This window comes from Natator depressus, chromosome 3 (assembly GCF_965152275.1).
Source record: "Natator depressus isolate rNatDep1 chromosome 3, rNatDep2.hap1, whole genome shotgun sequence".
Taxonomy (NCBI): domain Eukaryota; kingdom Metazoa; phylum Chordata; order Testudines; family Cheloniidae; genus Natator; species Natator depressus.
The window spans coordinates 101593445-101616895 of record NC_134236.1 but is presented as its reverse complement, the minus strand read 5'-3'; the positions used below and the strand labels follow the sequence as shown (position 1 = coordinate 101616895).

Sequence of the window (23451 nt, the reverse complement as noted above, 5' to 3'; positions counted from 1 at the left end):
AAATTTCAAGTTACTGCAAGTACTTGGGACAGTGAAGGTTGACTTTTTAGGGATGAACACTGCATGTGGGCCTATACCACCTTTCGGATATGTTAAAGTAAGCATGCCTTCAAGCCAGCAGACAAATGTCTCTCATGAACATGTATGCACTTCTATATAATTCTCCTTTAAACCCATATTTCCTTATTTCCTTCCTTCCTTCCATAAATGTAATCTGTCCCCCAATTGTCCTTTTATCAAGAAGGCAAAATGTACTGTATAAATTTTTTTGGAGGGAAAAAAGTGCTCAGTGCAACAGATACTGAAAGTTTAAAAAAAAACAAAATCTTCTAGAATGTTGTTGTCCTCAGAGATAAAAGAAAGTTCCATACTTGTTTGCACTGGAAGATTTACCATTGATTTCATTGGAAGCAGGATTGTGAGCAATGCTACCTTCTTTTAAAATAATCTGGAAACTTTTATGTGACAGACTAATTATATGTTAGTCTTCTTAACTTGTCAGTAAGACAGGTGCTGCCAGTTTTGTCCAAGGGATACAATAACTTATGATTCCTCCTTTCAAACAATTTTACAGGCGTATTCACAGCTCTTGCGTAATAAAGCATATAATTTCCTTTGGCTTCTCCAGAAGAGAATATATACCTAAATTCAACCTCCCTTACTGTTTGTTTAACCTTACTAATTGTAGTGTGTAAATAAGACATGGAAACTCAAATCCAGAGGAAATCTGTAGCTAACAGTCCATATGTTTTTTTATTAGTAAACACAAGAATCACTGATTGTCCATTTTTTTAAAAAAAAAGTAGATGTTCATAAAACCGTGTGATGGCCACAGCCTGAAAAGATGTCCTCTTCCATCACCTTAAAGTTACACACCTTCATGTTCAGTAAAGCCATTCATCAATTCACTGCAGTACAGCATCATCAGAGAGCACTGGGAGAGACTTCTGACAACTGCTGTCTCGGGCCTTGAGCCAGCAAAGTATTTAAGCATGGGTTTAAGAGCTTTGCTGGATTGAGACCTTGGCCAGCAACCTGTAGAGTGAGCATCTGAAGAAGACAAGGAATGTGAATGACTCTAAGGCAGTAGGTTTCTCTGTAGGCACAAACCGACAATCTTTCTGGGTTCAATAATATACCCTAGGTGATCCTGGATTTGGTCTTTGTCTGCTCATCCAACAATGTCTCTGCTAGTTCCCACCACCAGAAGAGGGGAAGAAACGGTGTCTAACAAATGGAGCTTACTTCTGATCCAGCTTTCCAACTTGATCTCAGGTAAACTAGAGATCTGCCTGCCCAAGGAATAAACTACGCCTCTATCATGAATCTGACTACAACCAACCTGCATTTTTAAAAAAATTAAGACAGAGGTTTTAATATTGTGTCATTAGTAAGCAGTTAAAGCCTTAGATCATGAGAGAACCTTAAAGGACAGCACTACCTGTGAGCAGCAATAAATAACATTTAATTAATCATGACAAGTCCCCTACAGTGATTTGGCTCCCCTCTCTCCCCAGTCTCATTTTGAGGAAAACTGACCTAGTGGCCAACTCTTCTTCCTACCCTGCCTGGCTTCCTTTACTCAGAATTTTATGTTGAAAATGAACATCTCTCACTGCACAGAAGTGATAGTACAGGAATCAAATTTTATATGTAGGAATGGAACAATGGCAGGGACATCTTCATAGTGTTTCACACAGAGATTAAGCATTCTCCATGGACATTTTTATTGCTACTTAAAGTTATGTGGCCTACATTTTCAAATGTGACTAGTGATTTTGGATACACAACTTACAGAGGTCTAAATTTTCAGAAAGCACCGAGTCACCCTCTAAAATCAGTTGCACACCCAAAAATTGAGGTACCCAGAATCACTAGTTACTTTTGAAAATTTAAAGCATGTGGTTCTAACGTTAAAATATAGGCATTATGAGTGTGGTGAAAATTTTCACCTAATTTGGTGTGTGCTTTTAAAACTAAATATTTTAGAAATTTCCTCTAAACTGCAAACTTTCAGTTCCTTTTATATTAATCATAGAAATGCAGGGTTGGCAGGGACCTTGAGAGGTCATTTAATCCAGCCACCTCCGTCGAGGCAGGATCAAGTGTACCCAGACCATCTCAGATAGGTATTTGTCTAACCTGCTCTTAAAGACCTCCAATGATGGGGATTCTACAACCTCCCTTGGAAGCCTATTTCATTACTTCACTATTCTTATAATTGGAAAGGTTTTTTTCCTTCATATCTAACCTAAATTTTCCTTGCTACAGATTAATCCCATTACTTCTTGTCCTATCGCCAGTGAACATGGAGAACAATTGATCCCCATCCCTTAACATATTTAAGACTTCTTTTCTTAAGACTAAACATGCCTAGTTTTTTAAATCTTTCCTCATAGGTCAGTTTTCTAAACCTTTTGTCAGGTTTTCTAAACCTTTTATCATTTATCCTACTATTGTCTGGACACTCTCCAATTTGCCCATATCTTTCTCAAAAGTGTGGTACCCTGAATTGGACACAGTATTCCAGCTGCGGCCTCACTGGTGCTGAGTACAGCAGGACAGTTATCTCCTCTTACGTATGACACTCCTGTTAATATGAAGTTTTCGTTAACCTTGCGTATTACATTTGCAGCTGCCAGGGCTGGATTTAGGGGCTGGTGACCCAGGCTTGGGGGGTGCTGGGCTTGGGGTGTTGTTTTTGTTAACGGCAAAAGGGAAAACAGAATGTTTGAAGTAAAATGTTTCAGGTATTCTGTATGTGAATTCATTTTTCACAAACCTCCTAGAATGTTCTGGACCTTTGTAGAATCTCATGGAACCTTCCAGACTTTGAGAACTACATTTTCCTCAAACCTCCTAAAATTTTCTCAGCCACGCCCTTGCCAGTCAGTCAGTGAGATATAAGAACGAATTGAAATGAAGTGAGAGCGCAGCTGCAATATTGTGAGCCTTATCTTACTGTGTAATTGTGAAAGTATACTTGTGTTTTGAGACTTGAAGGTGAGAAAAGCTACTTTTTGAACCAAAGGACTAGAGCTAACATTCTAAGGTTGTCACCTGCTGTAACACTATTTAATACTGGTCCCAGGGCTGGCTCTAGGCACCAGCAAAACAAGCAGGTGCTTGGGGTGGCACATTTCTAGGGGGGGCATTCCGGCGCCGGCCATGCCGCCCCTAGAAATGTGCCCCCGCTGTCCCAGCTCACCTCCGCCTGCTCCCCTGAGTGCGCTGCCACTGCTCCGCTTCTCCCCCCTCCCTCCCAGGCTTGCCGCGTGTGAAACAGCTGTTTCGCGCGGCAAGCCTGGGTGGGAGGGAGGGAGGGAGGAGAAGCCAAGCAGCGGCGCGCTCGGGGGAGGCAGCGGTGTTGGAGCGGAGGTGAGCTAGGGCGGGAAGCTGTTCCTCTAACCCCCCCCCATTACTTCCTGCGCTCCCCCCCCCACTCACCTCCGCTCCGCCTGCTCCCCTGAGTGCGCTGCCTCTCCCTCACCTGAGAGGGAGGGGGGAGAAGCGGAGCGGCGGCGTGTTCAGGAGAGCAGGCGGAGTGGAGGGGAGCTAGGGCAGCAGTTGCTGCAGGAAGAAATGGGGGCGGGGAATGCGGCACGCCCGGTGGAAGAGGTGGGGCCGGGGATTTCGGGAAGGGGTTGAGAAGGGGCGGAGTTGGGGCGGAGCTGGGGGCAGGAGTGGCACGAAAAAAAGCGGGGGCGGCCAAACGTTTTTTTTGCTTGGGGAGGCAAAAATCCTAGAGCCGGCCCTGACTGGTCCACCCAATGTTGATGCACAGTTCAATTTCTTGATGTTAGTACACTTCAGTTATTCTTAGAATTAAAAAGTTTCTATAAGCTTAGAGGAAACAATTTTTATTTGATTATATATGGCATGAATAAATACAGATTTACAGGTCCTGGCAAATGTATCATCTTATATGAAAAGGGCAAATTGTGCATCAAAGTGGTGAAATGGGCTACAAACGCAATAAAAAAAATAAGGTATTCAAAATTTTAACAAATGGAGGGGGGTGCCATTTGGTCTAGGGCCAGCGCTGGCAGCTGCCATACGTAAACTAAATTTGGCAAATATTTAGTGCTGTGTGGAATACTTCCTGGAATATTTTAATTTAGTTTTAACAGTTAATATGAAAGTTTGAAAAATAAAAACTCTTCCAACTCTGATGCTAGCTGTTTTGCATGCTAATAAGCACATTCTGGCTGCTCTTGTATGTTGTTACAAAAGGGGGAGAGGATGCACTTATGTCTTCCCTCCTTGCTCAATCACAGAGAGGGCAGCTAGAACTCTGGTGCTTGAGTATCCTGACTACAAGGTACAGGAGACTAATAATGCTGTTTGGAGCACTAGTGTGCCCCAAGGAGAGGTGGCTGGATGTACTTAAGTGAGGTCATGGCAGTGACAGGGTGGTCTGCTCCTTTAAGGGTCAGAGGGCCTGTGGCCAGCCAGTCCTGTATGAATATTAGACCCAGCTGGGAAGAGGTCATGTGATTCCTGTAACTCACTGAGACACCTCAGTTGGAGGGGAACTGCAGGTGCAAGTTTGACTCCTATAACTGGCCTTGGAGCAGACAGAGGTGGGGGTCTGGGCAGCCAGCCTGTCTCTGTGCCCTGCAGCCTGTGTTGTTGAGGGTAATGTTTTGTGTAACTTTGGAGTTATTTTGTTTCAATGAATAAAACTTGCACTAAGGGGAGAGCCTGAAAGAGTTCTGGGTGTGGGGTTTAAGCCTTCCTGGGCTCGGGAAACAGGCCTGCAGCCCTATCATCCTACTCATTTTCTGCATTCTGTACTATCTTGGACTCTGAGATACCCATTTAATAAGTGTAGCACTTGCCTATGCTTCCACAGAACACTGGATGCATTTCATTTGCCTCTCTCCTCCTCAGGCAAAATGCCTCCAACTGCTGCCACTGGCCTGATGGCCCTCTATGCACATACCACTGGTTGCACGCAGTAGCTGGTACAACCACAAGCTAGCTATAATATATACATATTAGCATGAATAGTTCAAGAAACATAAAAAATCAAAGCACATTGATTTAACCAAATAACTGTATTGCTCTAGCAGTGATGTAACCCTACATTATTAGGGTAAACATTTTTCAAAATACTATATTACACCTTTCATTACCCTTTTAACTTTATACACTTAGTCTCCCCCAACAAAATTAGCTATATCAAGCCAGATTTTGATGCTTGTGCACCACTTTGGTGATGCAAAGGGGATAAAGAACCATCTTAAAAATCCTGCTGGATATTTATGTTGCACAGAGGAGCCCCTGGGTGGAGTAAAGCCAACATAGCTAACTCTATAATACTTACTCCTGGCCCTCACCAACATAAAGGAGCTGCCAAGGATATCACAAGAGGAGGAAGGGATATGGCTGGACATTGCTCTACTTTCCAACAATGCTGGGCCAGCAGGAAGTCTCCTCGAGGCTGTTACTACCAGAGGAGGCCTAAGACTATTTTAATTTACACCATCGCCAAATTAGCTCCCAGCTGCCTTGGGAATAGGAATTAGGAAATTTGTCAGAAAATTGTTTAAGCTATTTAATATTAAAGAAAATCTCCTGCAGTTTGGAACAAATTACCAAAAAATTCTGCCTGGCTGGGGGAATGGAAAAGGGTGTAACATTGATTTATAACAGAGCTTATTAAAACTAAACATGGAAAAACTACATTGCCACATTATTATATGTTGTATGTAATCAACTTTATTTATATATATTACATTGCCATTAGCTGCTGCCTTTGTTCTGAAGAGGGCACTGACTAGCTCTGAGAGGAGAAATATTTGGCTTCTTTAAGTTTGTGGAGAAAAGATTCCATCTAAAAGCAGAAACAGCAATGTACTTGAGATACAGGATCCCATAAATTTCATTTGTTAATCTGTTCTGTTTTAAATTTGCTCTGCTGTTTCATCTTTTAGTCTCTGATGATTTTTTATAGTCTGTTTGGTTTTTTTTTTCCCTGTTGGTAAGTGAAAATAGGCTCCCACCCCTAATCTTACATTGGAAAAATCATACAATTTGATTTATCCCTCTGAAGAGAAATGTTTTCATTTTCAAAATATGAAAACACTTCAAAGATTGGCCAATATGAAGGAATTTTTTTTTTAAGGATTTTAAATTGCTCCTGTTGACATTGTTTTTTGTCAAAAAAAAAAAATATTTGGCACTTGTATAGGGCCTGATCCGAAGTCCATTTAAGTCAGTTGAAAGAGTCATTGGATTTTGGATCAGGCCCATAGTGTCTTCTATCCAATGAGTTTGAAGTGCTTTACTAACATTAGTCAAGGTGGTGAGGTAAAGTCTTTTACTGGACCAATTTCTGTTGATCAGAGAGACAAGGTTTTGAGCTACACAGAACTCTTCTTAATGTTACCAACATTAACTAATTTTGCCTCTCAATACTACTGGGTAGAGGGCAAACAATGTTATACTTAATTTACAGCCCCTAATTTACCTAATTATTCTATTCTGTTTGTTTGAATTAGTTTGTATCTGAGTTTAGATAGCTGTAAAATCATGACTGGTGTGGAGAAAGTAAATAAGGAAGTGTTATTTACACCTCATAACACAAGAACTAGTCCTCACCAAATGAAATTAATAGGCAGCAGGTTTAAAACAAACAAAAGGAAGTATTTCTTCACACAACGCACAGTCAACCTGTGGAACTCTTTGCCAAACAATGTTGTGAAGGCCAAGACTATAACAGGGTTCAAAAAAGAACTAGATAAATTAATGGAGGATAATAATTATAGCCAGGATGGGCAGGAATGGTGTCCCTAGCTCTGTTTGCCAGAAGCTGGGAATGAGTGACAGAGAATGGATCACTTAATGATTACCTGCTCTGTTCATTCCCTCTGGGGCACCTGGCATTGGCCACTGTTGGAAGACAGAATACTGGGCTAGATGGACCTTTGGTCTGACCCAGTATGGCTGTTCTTTTGTTCTTATGAGTTTGGGCATTTTGTCTCAGGCTCCAGATGCTGCAGCAGTGTTGGCTGAGTCTATTGAGATGACCTGAGAGGGCCCAGTTCTTGGGTTCATTGGAGTTGTGGTGAGCGCTGTGACTGTTTTCATTTGTTCTGGCTTGACTGGGGAGTCAAACAGAGGTGTAGACAGTGATTTCATGTTTTCTACAGCCATGTGATTGTACATGGAGCTTTGTATAGAGATTCTAAGAGTCCAGTCCTGTTCCCATTAAAGTCAGTGTCTAAACTCACACTAACTTCAAGATCTGACCCCTAAACTTCTGAAAAAGGATTCCCTCATTTCACTGGTTGTCTAAAAAGATTTTGAAACCTTACATATACTCACTGTGTTGCGCAGGATTACCTGTACTCTCTTGTGTCTCTCTACAGTAATATCCTATCCTCTGTTCTGGGTTTTCAGAATTTGTCATTTTCAGATACAAACTATTTCGAACAAACAAAATAGAATAATTCAATTTTTAAATTTATTTTCTAGCAACAGAAAATTAAAGGCCAGATGGGACTATATGGCTGACTAAGACCTGGTCTACACTAAAAAGTTAGGTCTACCAGCTATGTCACTCAGAGGTGTGAAAAATCCACATCCCTGAGCTATACAGGTAAATTTACCTAATCCCTGGTGTAGATAGCACTACTGCCTATTAGGGAGATCGATTACCTATGCTGAGAGGAGAACCCCTTCCCTCTGCATAGGTAGGGTCTACACTGAAGATCTACAGTGACGCAGCTGCAGCATTTCAAGTGTAGACTTTGCCATATCTGACCTTTTGTTTTTTTTCTTTTCTGTTTAATTCTGCCTTTATGTAGGTGTAACACGTCTCCAAGAGAAATGTAGACTTTGCAATCTCTGAGACATTCCTAACCGTAGAGGGATGGAAGTTGATCTGCCAGTACTCTATTCTGATTGCAATTTGTGGAGTAATTAAAGCATCCAGGTTCACTTGACAGCGTTGGGATTGGGATTTTTATTAGGGAGAAAGGATGGCTTTGTGGGTAAGGTACTGGCCTGGGATTCAAAATATTGGGGTTCAGTTTCCGGCTCTGCAACAGACTTTCAGTTTTACCTTGGGCAAGTCACACAATCTCTGTGCCTCATCAGTTTCCCACCAGTTAAATGGGGATAATGATGCACCCTGGTGTGCTGTATGGATAAATCCAGTAATATATGTGTAAGCTGCACAGATACTAGACAATGGAGAGTAGTGGGGGAATGAAAGTAGAATATAGTTATCTTTTCTTAATTTTTTTAAACTGCTGCCCATTATCCTGGTATCTGAGCTATTAGAATGTTTAAACTAAATAGCACTAGTGAAGTCCCTAGTGAACCTCATGGAGTCTCAGGCTCTTCTCCCTTTTTGGAGTAAAACTGGGGTAGGGTTTGGGTTTTTTTTAAATTAATTTTCTTTGTTATTGTCTGGTTGTATAGAAAAGGAGAGCTAGTGGCACCTTAGAGACTAACTAATTTATTTGAGCATAAGCTTTCATGAGCTACAGCTCACTTCATCAGATGCATTCAGTGGAAAATACAGTGGGGAGATTTATATACATAGAGAACATGAAACAATGGGTGTTACCATACACACTGTAACAAGAGTGATCTGAAATCTGGTTGTATAGGTATTCTTGGACTCATACCCTGGATAGTCAAGTCATGGCTGTTGTATATCTCCCAACACCTCTATGTGAACGGATCTGGAATGTTGCTGAGGAAAGACAGAAGAAAAAGATAAAACACTGAGAATGAATAAGTATATTACCTTCCTGTACTAGCATGCCGGCCCAGTTCTGATGCGATCTTTCAATTTTTCCCTCCCCCTACGGCCTGAAATTACCAGTCTCCTCTTTTAAGAGGTCTCTTTGCCGCATCTCTGGATACTTCTCTGCATGATAATTGACTTCCAAACGAATTAACACACATGGCCAGTGAAGGATATGGAATTTTAAAAGTGAGCGCAAGCCTGGTAGCTTGCAGGCAATGCTCTTCACAGCCTCATGGGACTTCCATTTGAGAACATCTGCCCTGTGTGATGAACCTACCAGAAGCCGCGAAAAAAGGGAGCCTGCACTATCGCTTTCAGATAAAGAACTCTGAAAATGAGCTGCCCTGGAACAGGAACGTTTCCTATATGGGAATATGTATTTGGGCAGCTTTTGAAAAACAAGACGAACTCAAAAACTTAGACTCTGCGTTAAAGGGGCACATGACAACGTGACTTCAGGCATTCCTATTGCTCATGCCTCATTTTAGCCATAAATGAGAAAGGGGCATAAGGTTGGCGGGTGGAGGCGGTTAGGTCGTAGGCACATTCCCTGTAAGAGTACCCACCGATTTCCTCCCCGGTGGAGAAGAACGATTTCCCTGCTTCTGCCACTTCGTCAAGTCATGCTATTCTTCAACCTGCGCACCTTTCCAAGGGCGTGTCACGTTGTCCTTTGGGTTTCCTTGACGAATCGGGCGTCAGATGTGTACATGATAGTAGGGGCATGTGTTTTCCATTCAAACACAGAAACCTTCACCTTGTGCATAAGAGTCGTGTTCTCCACCTTGCTTGCATGTTCTCTACTGTCTCCGTACAAGCTTTTCATGGGGGGAGGGGCGGCACTATGGAGATATTTAGATGCACATTTTAAGCAGGCGTTGCATGCAGGCGACCGCACGCGCTGAGCACCAGCCGCTCTGTAGCTTCGCGGGGCCCCTTTAGAATCCACCTTCCTCCCCGCTGCTCGGTCACTCTGTCGCAGCCCTGAACAGTGACCAGTAAGCATCCGAACTCGAACAGCGTTCCCATTTACACGAGCTGGTGGCCTTATACCGGAGTCTCGGCAGGGCCTGGAGCTTCGCCGCTGTTACCCCAGTGTATCAGATGAGCTTCCACACAAGCTATTAGCAGGAGCCGGGGAAAGTGTGTGGCCGGCCGAGGGGCTGCTCTGAGGCTGGGACTGTGTAAACCAGGTTGGTTTCGAGCGGAGAGCGCGTCTTGGTAAACGAGAGCGCAAACACTCACAGGATCACCCATCCGCTCCGCGGCAGGGAGGCTCCAGCCCAGGAGGGCCTGGGCAGGCGCCGGGGCTGAGGGAGGCTGGGATCTGTCCTGTCAGGCCGGGGCTGGTGGCTAGCCGGGCAAGGCGGCTCACGCACGTGTGGTGCCTGCGGGCTGCCCCGGCACTGGCAAGAGTGTCTGGGCCGCCCGGCCTCTCCCAAAGAAGGAGAAGCCGCAGCCGGCCGGCCAGGGGCTCATGCGCTGGGCGTGTGTGTGTTTGTGTGTGTGTGGTGTTGGGGGGGGGGGGGGGGGTTAGGGCTCCTGACTCACCGACTCAAAGGGTGGGGGGACAAAACTCCATGTGGGTCCCCAGCCGCTTCTTCCCTGAACCCCTCTCTCCCCCATTCCTGTCCTCCAGGACCCTTCCCTTCCCCCCGAGTGCCAGCCCCTCCCTTTCCCTGACCCCTTCCCCCCGGCCCTGCCTCTTACCCCTGCGTCCCGCCCCCACCAGCCCCTGCCCTCCCCTCAGTGACCCGCCTCCGCCCCCCGCCCTTTTTTCCCTCCCTGCAGCCCACCCGCCCCATCACCTCGCCACTCCAGGGGGGGACAAAGCCCGCCCCCTGCTCCCAGCCAGGGCTGGTGCCGCCCGCTGCGGGGCGGGCTGAGCAGGACACCCCATCAGTGCAGTGCGCGGCGGCGGCTGCAGCAGTAGCCGAGCCCAGCGCCGGCTGAGAGGGGCTGGCTGGAGCCCGGCGACGTCCCCGCACCGAGCCCCTCCTGTGCCCGAGCGAGCGGCGCCCGGGAAGGATGCTCCGCTGGCCGCTGCTCCTGTGGGGGCTGCTGCTCCCCGCCACCGCGGCCGCCGGGCGCTACCCGCACAGCGCCGTGCTGGACGGGGCGGCCGGATACCGGCTGCTGTGGGGCCACCAGGGCAGCAGCATCTCCTTCCGCCTGGAGGTGCGCACTCAGGGCTACGTGGGCTTCGGGCTCTCCCCCACCGGGGCCATGGCGTCCGCGGACATCGTGGTGGGAGGCGTGGCCAGGGGCAAGCCCTATCTGCAGGTAAGGACCGCGCCGCCCCCAGCACCTGGCCGACGGCCCCAGCTCCAGCCAGCCTGCGAGCTGCGCCTGCCTTCGCGGGGCGCCCCGCACCACCGCCCGCTGCTGCGGCGCTGGGAGCAGCCCGAGGCAGCGGGAGAGGATGAAGCGCTGCGGACCGAGTCACGCTCTGCCCTTGCCTGTGGCCGCTCTAGTTGTCTCGCCTCTGCGTCTCTCCCCTTCCCTCCACACACCCTGCTTGCTCTGCGAGCCTCTGCCCTTCCCTTCGCTGAGCTCCCTTTCCGCTCGGTCTTTCCCTCCCCTTCCAGCCTTTCCGTCTCTCCGGGTCTCTCCTCTTCCCCCGCTCCTCTGCTTTAGGCTTTCCAGCCTTTCCTTTCGCTAGAATTAACTTTCTTTCTTTCTTTCTTTCTTTCTTTCTTTCTTTCTTTCTTTCTTTCTTTCTTTCTTTCTTTCTTCTGTCCCTCTGTCAACTTTTCCTTTATTAAAGCTGTCAGGGTCCTCCTCCTCCCGCCCCCCCGCCCCAGGATCAAGAATAGGTAACAATCCTTTTCTCTCCCCCTTTCCTACTTTCTCCGCGTTGCGTTTCGGGGCTGAGCTCTGTGCCTGGAGACGTGAAGTGCAAAGGCGGGGCCTCTTCCAGCGGGATGCGCTTTCCTTGGCACACTGCTGCCCATGAACAGTTAACTGAGCGACAGTTAACTATGCTTCCTGCGGGTGGCGCAGGCTTCGTGTATTATAATCTTCCTGCCTTTAGAGTTTCTCCTTTCTAGTCAATCTAGGGGACCCCACCGACATTATGACCTCCTTATAATCGGGATGTAACTTCCCCAACTTTTAGTCCCAGATCCAGCCTCATCAACTGGAGCATAAACTGTCTCTGCCCATCTCTGTTCGTGCCATTATGTGCTGGAAGCAGACAGTAATGTTTTGACCTTGTTCTCACAACGGGGTTCAACAGCAGCAACTTTATGTTATATGAGTATTTGTACTTGTGAAATGTACCTCCTGGTAAGACAAGCTCCCAAGATGGTTTCAGTGAATCTCTCCAGTCCACTTGTTTTAATATAAGCCTGGTGGAAACATTTGCTAGGTAATGCTAAGAGGCCTGGCTTTGAAACAGAAGTCCAGGACCACATCCCCCTAACGTAACTGGTGTTTGCAAACTAATAGAAGTGTATCAAAAATTATTGCAAAACGGTCATCTGATCGATTTATAGTGCAAACAACAATCCATTCACAACAGTGTAAATCTGAAGGAACTATTTTGAACCCAATGAAGTTAGATGATGTAAAATTGGGGTGAGAGGAGAATCAAGCCTGGTATCTACAAATGATGAGCCAGATTCTGCCACTCTTACTTGCCTTGAATAGTAATTTATACTCCCTGTAACTTCATTGATTTTAAAGGGACTACTCAAGGAGTAAAGTACTAGCCAAAGAAATAGGAGTGGAAGAATCAAGCCCTATAATATACTCCTGATGGCATCCTGTGCCAAAAAATTAAAAATTCTGTGCATAATATTTTAAAGTTCTGCAAAATTCTGCAAATTTTATTTGTCACATAAATGTGGAGGCTTCAGCATGGCATTGGGGAGCACAGGCCACTGGCTGCACAGAGGTGGGAGAACACTGTGCAGTACCCCACACCCCCGGGACACAGACTCAGTGGTGAGGCTGCACCCAACCCTGACACACTGCAAGGACTGGGCCTGCCCCAGAAACACCCAAAGGCCCTACCCCTCTATGCCAGGTGCACCTGATGTGAGCAGGCAGACTCAGAAAGGCAGGATCCAAGTATGGAGGGGCTTAGTGTGGGGGGATCCACATGTGGGTTGAGAGGGTTTTGTGTGGGGCAATCTGGGTGCGGGCAGCTCAGTGGGGGATCTGGGTGAGGAGGGGATGTGGATGCAGAGGAGATTGTTGGGGTTTTTTTGGATGTAGTGGTAATGGGACTCTGCAGGGGGGTCTAGGTGAAGGTGGTTGGGGCTCAGCGAGAGGTGGGGGAGTCGGGGGGTGAGGGGGGTCCAGATGCTAGGGGAGTGGGACTCAGTGGGGTGGGGATCCAGGTGCAACTGGTTGGGGCTTGGTGGGGTGTGGATCCAGGTGCGGGTGGCTCATCAGGGTGGTCCAGGTGCAGGGGGAGTGGGTCTCCTCGGGGGGGTTCTGAGTGTGTGTGGGGGTGAGGTTCAATGGGAGGGTCTGAGTATGAGGGGGTCTGGATGCATGGGGGTTGGGCAATGGGGGAGCAGCTTCCTGTACAGGGATCCCTCCCCTGCAGCTGAGGAGCGATGGGTGCAGGAAGCAGTGGGGGAGGAAGGAGTTTGCAGAGCTTCCTGCAGCTGGGGGGAGAAATCTGGGGATGGGTCTGATCCGGCCCAGGATATCATGCTGGGGAAGACTGGACTTCTCATGCAGGGGAAGAGGAAGTCCCATCATCCCCAGCCCAGACTAGCAGCTGAGCCTGGCACAGGGTAGGAGCTACCAGCCAGTTCTTCCCCAGTCTTGCCTCCTGCCCCACAGTGATTTGCCTCTCTGCTGGCTGCCCTGGGCACCCGAAACATACTGCTGGGGAGGGTCACATGACTGCTCTTGTGGCTTCCCATTGCTTCCCTGTCAGAAAGTCATTTTTCTGCAGGGAAGCAAAGAAATCTACAGGGGACATAAATTCTGTGCATGCGCAGTGGTGCAGAATTCCCCTAGGAGTAATAATCGTAGCCTTTCTTTTCTCATCCAGGATTTACTAGAAGCATTTGATCATTGAAGTGACTTCATACAAATTGGAGGTGCTTTTATTTTAAGCATATGGCATCTCTAAAACTTCAGCAGTAGAAACCAAGTTATAAAATTTCTCTGTTGCATCAACTCAATAATCCAATAATAATCAGATTTTCTAAAATTAAACTAAATTTTGGAATATTAGTAACATGTTTAACATTAGGAATATTTTGTTATTTTACTGCATGAAGTACAGGCATATATTAATTGATAATTTCAGGTAAAAAGGGATTTTCTTTGCTCTTTCAAACTGAAGATAGATTTACATAAAATCTGTCTCTGAATAAAACACACAACCAAAAGAGACCAGTTTAGTTATCTGGAAATGTATGTCCTAGGTTCATAGAGTTTAAGGCCAGAAGGGACCATTGGATCACCTAGACCAGAGGTGGGCAAACTGCGGACGACCCTCCTACCTGGCTCCTGAGCTCCTGGCTCGGGAGGCTAGCCCCCAGCCCTTTCCCTGCTGTCTCCCCTCTCCCACAGCCTCACCTCGCCGCGCCGCCAGCACAATGCTCTGAGCGGCGGGGCAGCAAGCTCCTGGGGCAGCGCTGGTGCTCCAGACAGAACGGTAAGGGAGCGGTGTGGGGGGTTTGGATAGAGGGCAGGGGAGTTGGGGGCCGGGGTGTGGATGGGGTCGGGGTGGTCAGAGGGCAGGGAACGGGGGGGCTTGAATGGGAGCAGTCAGAGGCAGGGGGTCTGGGGGCAGTCAGGGAACAGGGATGGGTGGATGGGGCAGGGGTCCGGGGGGAGGAGGGGGCTGTTAAGAAGCAGGGGGGGGTCAGATAGGGGGTAGGGGCTGGGCCATGCCTGTCTGTTTGGAGAGGCACAGCCTCCCCTAACCAGCCCTCCATGCAATTTTGGAAACCTGATGTGGCCGTCAGGCCAAAAAGTTTGCCTGCCCCTGACCTAGACAGACCTGTATAACGCAGGCCATTGAATTTCATCCAGTTGCCCCTGAATTGAACCCAATAACTTGTATTTGACTAAAGCATATCTTCCAGAAAGGCATCCAGTAGTCTTGATTTCAAGACCACTTCCTTGGCAGTCTGTTCCAATGGTTAATCATAGAATATCAGGGTTGGAAGGGACCTCAGGAGGTCATCTAGTCCAACCCCCTGCTCAAAGCAGGACCAATCCCCAATTTTTGCCCCAGATCCCTAAATGGCCCCCTCAAGGATTGAACTCTCAACCCTGGGTTTAGCAGGCCAATGCTCAACCCACTGAGCTATCCCTCCCCCTGTTAATAATAATAATTAATAATATAATATAATCCTCCCTGTTAAAAATGTGTGCTTTATTTTTACTTTGAATTTGTCAGGCTTCAGTTTTCAGTCAGTGGTTCTTGTTATATCTTTCTTTAGTAGATTAAAGAGCCCTTTAGTACAAGGTGTTTTCTCCCCATGAAGGTGTTTATATACTGTTATCAAGTCATTGGTCAAACTTCTTTCCGATAGGCTAAACAGATCGAGCTCTTCAAGTCTTTAACAGTAAGGCATTTTCTCCAGTTTTGAAATAATTTATGTGGCTCTTTTCTACACCCTTTCTAATTTTTCAATATCCATTTTAAAATGTAGACACCAGAACTATATGCAGTATTCCAGTAAACCTTAAAAGAGTGTGTTCACTGTCATGCACAATAAATTACAGCTGAGATGAAAAAATGATCTAAGCAACTTCCTAATATTTTTCGGAACTGCACATTTTATTCATAAACCTAGGCTAAGCCAAGTGGAATGACTTATTCTGTTGCAGTATGAAATAGAGTCTTGCTGAAATGCCAGTATCTATTCAGCTTGCTGACAGCATCTCTTTTTCTCCATCATCCTTTCCCCAGTGCTGCATCCTATAACCTTTCTGTAAAATGGGGCAGAGTCTTATATAAGAATGGCCATACTGGGTCAGACCAATGGTCCCTCTAGTTCAGTATCCTGTCTTCCGACAGTGGCCAATGCCAGGTGTTTTTACAAGGAATGAATAGAACAGGGCAATTATTGAGTGATCCATTCCATGTCACTCAGCACCAGGATCCAACAGTTGGAGGCTTCGGGGCATCCAGAGCATGGGATTGCATCCCTGACCCTTTGGCTAATAGCCATTAATAAACTTATCCTCCATGAACTTATCTAATGATTTTTTTCAATCCACTTATGGTTTTGGCCTTCACAACAACCCCTGGCAATGAGTTGACTGTCTTTAGGTTGACTGTGTCTTTTCTGTGAAGAAGCACTTCCTTATGATCTGGCAATGAGTTCTTTAGGTTGACTGTGTCTTTTGTGTGAAGAAGCACTTCCTTATGATTGTTTAAAACCTGCTGCGTATTAATTTGATTGGGTGACCCCTGGTTCTTGTGTTCTGTGAAGGGGTAAATAGCACTTCCTTATTCACTTTCTCCACACCATTCATGATTTTATAGACCTCTATTAGATCCGCTCAGAGTCCTCTCTTTTTGAAGCTGAACAGACCCAGTCTTTAAATCTTTCCTCATATGGAAGCTGGTCCACCCCCCTAATCATTTTTGTTGCCCTTTTCTGTGCTTTTTCCCAATTCTATTATATCTTTTTTGAGGTGAGGCAACCAGAACTGCATGTAGTATTCAAGGTGTGGGCATACCATAAATTTACATATTAGTATTATTATGATATTGTCTGTCTTATTATATATACATTTCCTAACAGTCTGTTAGATTTTTTGACTGCTCTGGCACATTGAGTGGATGTTATCAAGGAACTACCCTGATGACTCCAAGATCTCTTTCTTGAGTGTTAACAGCTAATTTAGTTCCCATCATTTTGTATGTATAGTTGGGATATGTTTTCCAATGTGCATTACTTTGCACATATCAACACCAAATTTCATTTATCATTTTTTTGCCCAGTCACTCTGTTTTGTGTGACTCTTCACAGTCAGCACTGAACTTAACTACCTTGAGTAATTTTGTATATTCTTCAGACTTTGTCACTTCACTGTTTACCCCCTTTTCCAGATCATTTATGAATACATTGAACAGCACTGGTCCCAGTTCAGATCATTTTGGGGAGCCTGCTATTCACCTCTCTCCACTGTGAAAACTGGACCTTTTTTCCTACCCTTTGTTTCTTATCTTTTAACTAATTATTGATCTATGAGAGGATTTTCCCTCTTATCCCAGGACAGCTTACTTTACTTAAGAGCCTTTGGTGAGGGACCTTGTCAAAGGCTGTCTGAAAGTCTGAGTATACTATATCATAGAATATCAGGGTTGGAAGGGACCTCAGGAGGTCATCTAGTCCAACCCCCTGCTCAAAGCAGGACCAATCCCCAATTTTTGCCCCCTCAAGGATTGAACTCACAACCCTGGGTTTAGCAGGCCAATGCTCAAACCAGTGAGTATATCCACTGGATCATCCTTGTCCACATGCTTGCTGACTCCCTCAAATAATTCTAATAGATTGATGAGGCATGATTTCCCTTTACAAAAGCCGTGTTGACTCTTCCCCAATATATCGTGGTCATCTCTGTGTCTGATGATTCCATTCTTTACAATAGTTTCAACCAATTTGCCTGACACTGAAGTTAGGCTTACTGGCCTGTAATTGCCAGGATCACCTCTGGAGCTTTTTAAAAAACTGACTTTTCATTAGCTGTCCTCCAGTCCTCTGGTAAAGAGGCTGATTTAAGCAATGAGTTATGTACCACAGTTAGTTGTGCTGCAATTTCATATTTGAGTTCCTTCAGAACTTTTGAGTGAATACCATCTGGTCCTGGTGACTTAATACTGGTTTATTTATCAGTTTGTTCCAAAATCTTCTCCAATGACCCCTCAATCTAGGACAGTTCCTCAAATTCAATGTGGGCACTCAGAATCACTGGTCCCTTGTGAAATTTTTGGTGCTTATCTTTTTTTCCCTTAACCCTCTTTGCTCTCCCTTCTATTTTTAAAGTGTTTCAGGAAGAGAGAGATCATTGTTTGAGAACAGACATTAGAAGCATAGCAAAACGACTGTAGTCAATAAGTGTAAAACCAGGTTCTGTTTATTGCCATGTGAAAGATCAATTCATTGGGGTGGAAGAAGACTGCAGAGGGTTTCCAGAGAGCAGAAAAAAATCTTTTGCCTGCCATACAATCTTCATCCCTACATGTGCACTCCACAGGCACCACCCCACCACTGGGAAGCATTTTCTTTAAAAAATATATATATATTTTGAAAAATATATATATATTTTGAAAAATAGCATTTCAAATCCTGGCTATTCAACATAGATTTTACTTTGTATATTTTTAAATGTCTCTTGGACTTTGACGTTACAACTTTTGTTTCACCTGAGCCTTAATGCAACAGAAGGGATTTATGGTGGGGTAGCGCTAAAAGGACTTGAAAGACAATTCTGTTAACTCTCTCTAAGTACTGTAGATCAATCAGGCTGAAGAGTATAATTATATCATAGAAGGAAACATGATTTGAAAAAGTGTGGCTATGTGATTTGAATGATGGGGCAATAATACATTAGTGGCCAAGCATTTCAGGAGTTCAGCTATTGGAGTGGGAGCCTAGTAAACAATTTTGGGAAGGTGCAGAGAACAAGTCTCATGGCATGGTCACTTTAGCATACTCAATAGTATACTTGTATGAGGGACTGGAAAACTAGAAAGGGGAGAGAGATACAGAGAAGGCAGGAGAAGAGGCGGGGAACTGTGGTTATCAATAAGAATGTTACAGCTCGTATTCCGCCATGTTGCAGAGAGCATTGCAGTGGCATAGCTGCAGATTGCACAGGACTACAATGAACATGCTTGTTTTAAAAAAAACAGCAAACAGCAAAATAAAGCAATGGTGCCTGATGTAGGAAGGCTGGGAGCTCCTTATGACTCCATTGGAGAAACTGTTGAACCTGTAAAAATGTTACCCCAGTAATATTGCCAAGGTCACTTTCAACCTGGATTATATGCCATGACAGTGCTTGGGGCAGCCTTAACTTTTGCATCTAGGTATATTTTAAAAAAAGTGCCTCTCTCATTTGTGCTCATGAATTGACACAGCATGGATTTTCATGCTAAATCCAAGCCTTCTCCTTTTGTCTCCACCCCTGTCTGGAATTGTGCATCCTGACCCACAGCACGTAGCAGCTTAGAGCCCCATTTTGAGTAATCCTCCTTGATGAATGCCTATTTTATGCAAGTTATACAAGAGGGTTGCATTGTAAGATTCATCTGTTGAACTTACACAAAAATAGTCCTTACTCAGGGTGTAAATCATTAGTGAATAGTGGCTATGTGTCACTAAAAAGTACTTCATTATTCATTACAGAGTTGCTTGTTAACTCTCACCCAAACTAAAGAATATCTGTTATCAAATGTATCCCATAGAGTTAGCTTATTTGCTTATAGGAAAGTGCTTGGAATGGATTTTAAAAGACAAAAACAGTGAGCATTCTCTGTGCTTAACGATATGCTGCTTTTAAGTGCACTCATGCCAACAGCAACAAAAATGTGTTTAGAAAACAAGTTGAAAGGCAGCAAAAGAGATGCAAATTGTGTATCACCCTGACATATTTCAGTTGTTGCTTTGTTGAAGGTATTTCTTGCAATGTGGAAAAATCTCCAGATGATTATTAAGCCCCTCTTAGCTTGAGTTTGGGACATAAGGAGACACTTCACCATAATTAGCCAGGCCAAAAAATAATTTGAAGAGCAACTAGCAAAAGACACAAAAACTAACTGCAAAAAAAAAAATGAAAAAATTAAATACATCAGAAACATGAAGCCTACCAAACAGTTAATGGGGCCACTAGATGATCGAGGTACTAAAGGAGCACTCAAGGAAGATTAGGCCATTGTGGAGAAGCTACATGAATTCCTTGCATCGGTCTTCACTGCAGAGGATGAGAGAGATTCTCACACCTGAGCCATTCTTTTTAAATCTGAGGAACTGTCCCAGATGTGTCAATAGTGGAGGTTTTGGAACAAATTGATAAATTAAAGAGTAGTAAATCACCAGGACCAGACAGTATTCACCCAGGAGTTCTGAAGGAACTCCAATATAAAATTGCAGCACTACTAACTGTGGTATGTAACCAATCACTTAAATCAGCTTCTGTACCAGATGACTAGGGATAGCCAATGTGACACCAATTTTTTAAAAAAAGGGTCCAGAGGCAGTCCTGGCAATTACAGGCCTGTAAGCCTAACTTCAGGGCCAGGCAAATTGGTTGAAACTATAGTAAAGAACAGAATTATCAGACACATAGATTAACACAGTTTTTTGGGGAATAGTCAACATGGCTTTTGGGAAGGGAAATCATGTCTCCCTGATCTATTAGAATTCTTTGAGGGGGTCAACAAATATGTGGGCAAAGGTGATCCAGTGGATATAGTGTATTGGACTTTCAGAAAGCCTTTGACAAGGTCCCATACCAAAGGCTCTTAAGTAAAGTAAGCAGTCATGGATTGGATCAGTAACTGATTAAGACAGGAAACAAATGGTAGGAATAAATGGTCTTTTTTCAGAATGGCAAGAGTTAAATAGAGGTGTCCCTCAGGGATCTGTACTGGGACCAGTGGTGTTCAACATATTCACAAATAATCTGGAAAAGGGATAAACAGTGAAGTGGCAAAATTTGCGGAAATTACTAAAATAGAAATAGAAAATTACTCAGGATAGTTAAATCCAAAGCAGACTGCAAGGATTTACAAAGGGATCTCATAAAACTGGGTGACTGGGCAAGAGAATGACAATTGAAATTCAAAGTTGATAAATGCAAAGTAATGAACATTGGAAAACATAATCTCAACTATACACACAAAATTATGGGGGCTAAATTAGCTGTTACTTCTCAGGAAAGGGATCTTGGAATTATTGTGAATAGTTCTCAGAAAACATCTGCTCAGTGTGCAGCAGCAGTCAAAAAAGCTAAGAGAATGTAAGGAACAAGATAGATAATAAGACAGTAGATATCATAATGCCACTATATAATCCATGGCATGCCAACATCTTGAATACTGCATTCAGATCTGGTTGCCCTATCTCAAAGAAGATATATTGAAATTGCAGAAGGTACAGAGCAGGCAACAAAAATGGTTAGGGATATGGAACAGCTTCCATATAAGGAGAGATAAAAAGACTGGGACTTTTCAGCTTGGAAAAGAGACAACTGAGGGGTGGGGGATGATAGAGGTCTATAAAATCATGAATAAGTGGAGAAAGTGAATAATGAAGTGTTTTTTACTTCTTCAAGAACCAGAGGTCACCCAATGAAATTAATAGGCAGCAGCTTTAAAACAAAGAAAAAGAAGTACTACTTCACACAACACACAGTCAACCTGTGGAACTCATTGCCAGGGGTGTTGTGAAAGCCAAAACTATAAGTGGATTAAAAAAAAGAATTAGCTAAATTCATGGAGGATGCATCCATCAATGGCTATTAAGCAACATGGTCAGGGATGCAACTCCATTCTCCTCCTTGCAGACCTAGATTATTTTGTTATTTATAATGAAGGGTAAGGTTCTGTCATGGGTATTTTTAGTAAAAGTCAGGGACAGATCGCGGGCAATAAACAAAAACTGGTGGAAGCCTGCTGACTTTTAGTAAAAACCTGGGGCCGGGGGGGAGAGAAGAGGGCTAACAACCACAATGCTGCCAGGGGCTGACCTCTGTCAGCTGCTCCGCACCTGCTGCTGCTCTTGCAGCAGGGGCTGACCCAACCTGAGTTTCTGCTTCAGCTCTGGGGCCACTGATCCAGTGGCCCGGGGACCACTACTCCGGCAGTCAGCCTACTGGCCAGCTGCTTCAGCAGCCCTAAGGACCACTGCTTTGGCGGCCCCAGGGCCAACTCCCAGCCATCTGCACCAGTGCCCCGGGGCTGATTGCCTGCACTTGCTCCAGCCCCGCCACTGCTCCTGTGGCAGGGGCTGACCACCACTGCTACAATCCCGGAGGGGGCTGACCTAACCTCAGCCGCAGCTTTAGCTTTGGGGCTGATCCGGGGCTGACAGCTGCTTCAGTCCTGCTGCAGTGGAAGAAGTCCCGGAGGTCCCGGAAAGTTACAGAATTAGTGACCTCCATATCCTCCGTGATCAAATTGTATCCTTATTTATAGTACTTTTGTTGTCTTTATGAAACAAGGAGAAGATGAGATTTTTCTTACAGTTCCTTATTAACCCATACAGTTTCATACGTAGGACACAATGTGAACAAAAACACTTAAGTGGGAACACAAGAAATATAGTTATGATATGATATCATATATATATGATATGATATCATATATATATATAATATGATTTAGTTAGCATTAAAAATAAGGATTTTAGATATATGGAGGAGATTTTCAAAAGCACCTAAGGAGTTTTGGAGCACAAGTCTCATTGACAGCTGTGCTCTACAATCCCTCAGGTGCTTTTGAAAGTCTACCTCATAATAATTTCAAGTAATTAAAAACAATACAACATCTACCTTTATAAATCTGGATCCAGAATGGGGGATATTCCTAATGATAAGGGACAGCTGAGAGGTATGCATAAATCTCCAACCTTAAGTCCACCTGAAAGATAGTCACTTCAGATGCTATTTGACTAGCATTTACTTCATCTGCAGACTAAAGAATCCTAGGTTGTTGTGCATCCCCACCCAGTGAAATTTTTCCCCCTAAAGCATATTGTCACATGCTTTGTCTAGTCTAGTTTTTTTAATGACAGTCCTGCATCCAGCTCTATAACTTACGGTTGAACAAGATGATATCTTTTAGACAGATAGCTAATCGTGATGAAAAGACTCCAGGTGATGGAGAATTTACCAAATACCTTGGGAACCTGTTCCGATGGTTAAGTATCCTCAATGTTAAAAAATTGTCTTATTTCAACTTCCAAACACTGAATCTTATTATGCCTTTGTATGCTAAATCAAAGAGCCCTCCAGTATCCAATATCTTCCCTCTGTGTAGATAATAATCAAAATATCTAAGTCTGATGCAAAATTTCATCAACTGCCACAGGGTTCCACAGAAACCAAGGAGTGTCTGCAGAATTTAGGCCCATCTTGCTGCAGAGTATGCAGATCCCTGACAGAACTTACCTCAATAAAAGAAATTGGATTTAGAATGAAAATTATTGACACCTTCCAGTTTGTAGGTTTATTTGACATATAAGAATGGTTTGTTTATATTTTGTTTGTGTTTGTGTCTGTGTGTACACACACACATACATATTATAAACATCCTTCTAATATGTCAAATAATCCTAAAAACTGGAAGAAGTGCATGTATCTCTTTTTCTCTCTTTCTTTTTTAAAAAAATATTTATTTGCGGGAAAATCTTTCCTTACTCAAATGATAGTTCCGCTGAAGTAGGTGGGCCACATTCACCTTGGTATACTTCCACTAACTTAATCAGAGTTATACCAGTAATGAATGTAGCCTGCTGGGACTGCTCATATGAATAAGATTTGGCTTTTGTAGTAGTGAAGCATAGTTTATTTAATCTAGTGTTTCTGTAAACAGCCATCGATAATTAATCATGAACGAACTGGTTATAGGTGGCAAATGAACTGGCTATTGGACAGTTACTTTGGACACCTCCTACAGTTGCTTGATTGTTGTCAGTCTAGGCTTTCTATGGAATATTCTTTTTCATTTGGGACCCGTTACATCATTG

General features: G+C 44.3%; 1 protein-coding gene and 1 long non-coding RNA gene across 2 annotated transcripts in view; one reads left to right on the top strand and one right to left on the bottom strand.

Annotated features, from left to right (window-relative positions):
- Positions 1 to 866: 866 nt before the first annotated feature.
- LOC141983996 (uncharacterized) lies at positions 867 to 9963 on the bottom strand. Its single transcript, XR_012638610.1, has 3 exons — positions 9334 to 9963; positions 8643 to 8710; positions 867 to 1050 (listed from the first exon to the last, which is right to left on the bottom strand). It is a non-coding gene; the product is annotated as an uncharacterized LOC141983996 (long non-coding RNA).
- A 757-nt stretch (positions 9964 to 10720) lies between these two features.
- The window catches only part of MOXD1 (monooxygenase DBH like 1), an 84204-nt gene continuing 71473 nt past the window's right edge, over positions 10721 to 23451 (top strand). The window contains exon 1 of the mRNA XM_074948446.1: positions 10721 to 11050. Within this exon, the coding sequence (XP_074804547.1) occupies positions 10796 to 11050 (255 nt within the window). The 5' untranslated portion in view covers positions 10721 to 10795. The remainder of the gene's footprint in view (positions 11051 to 23451) is intronic.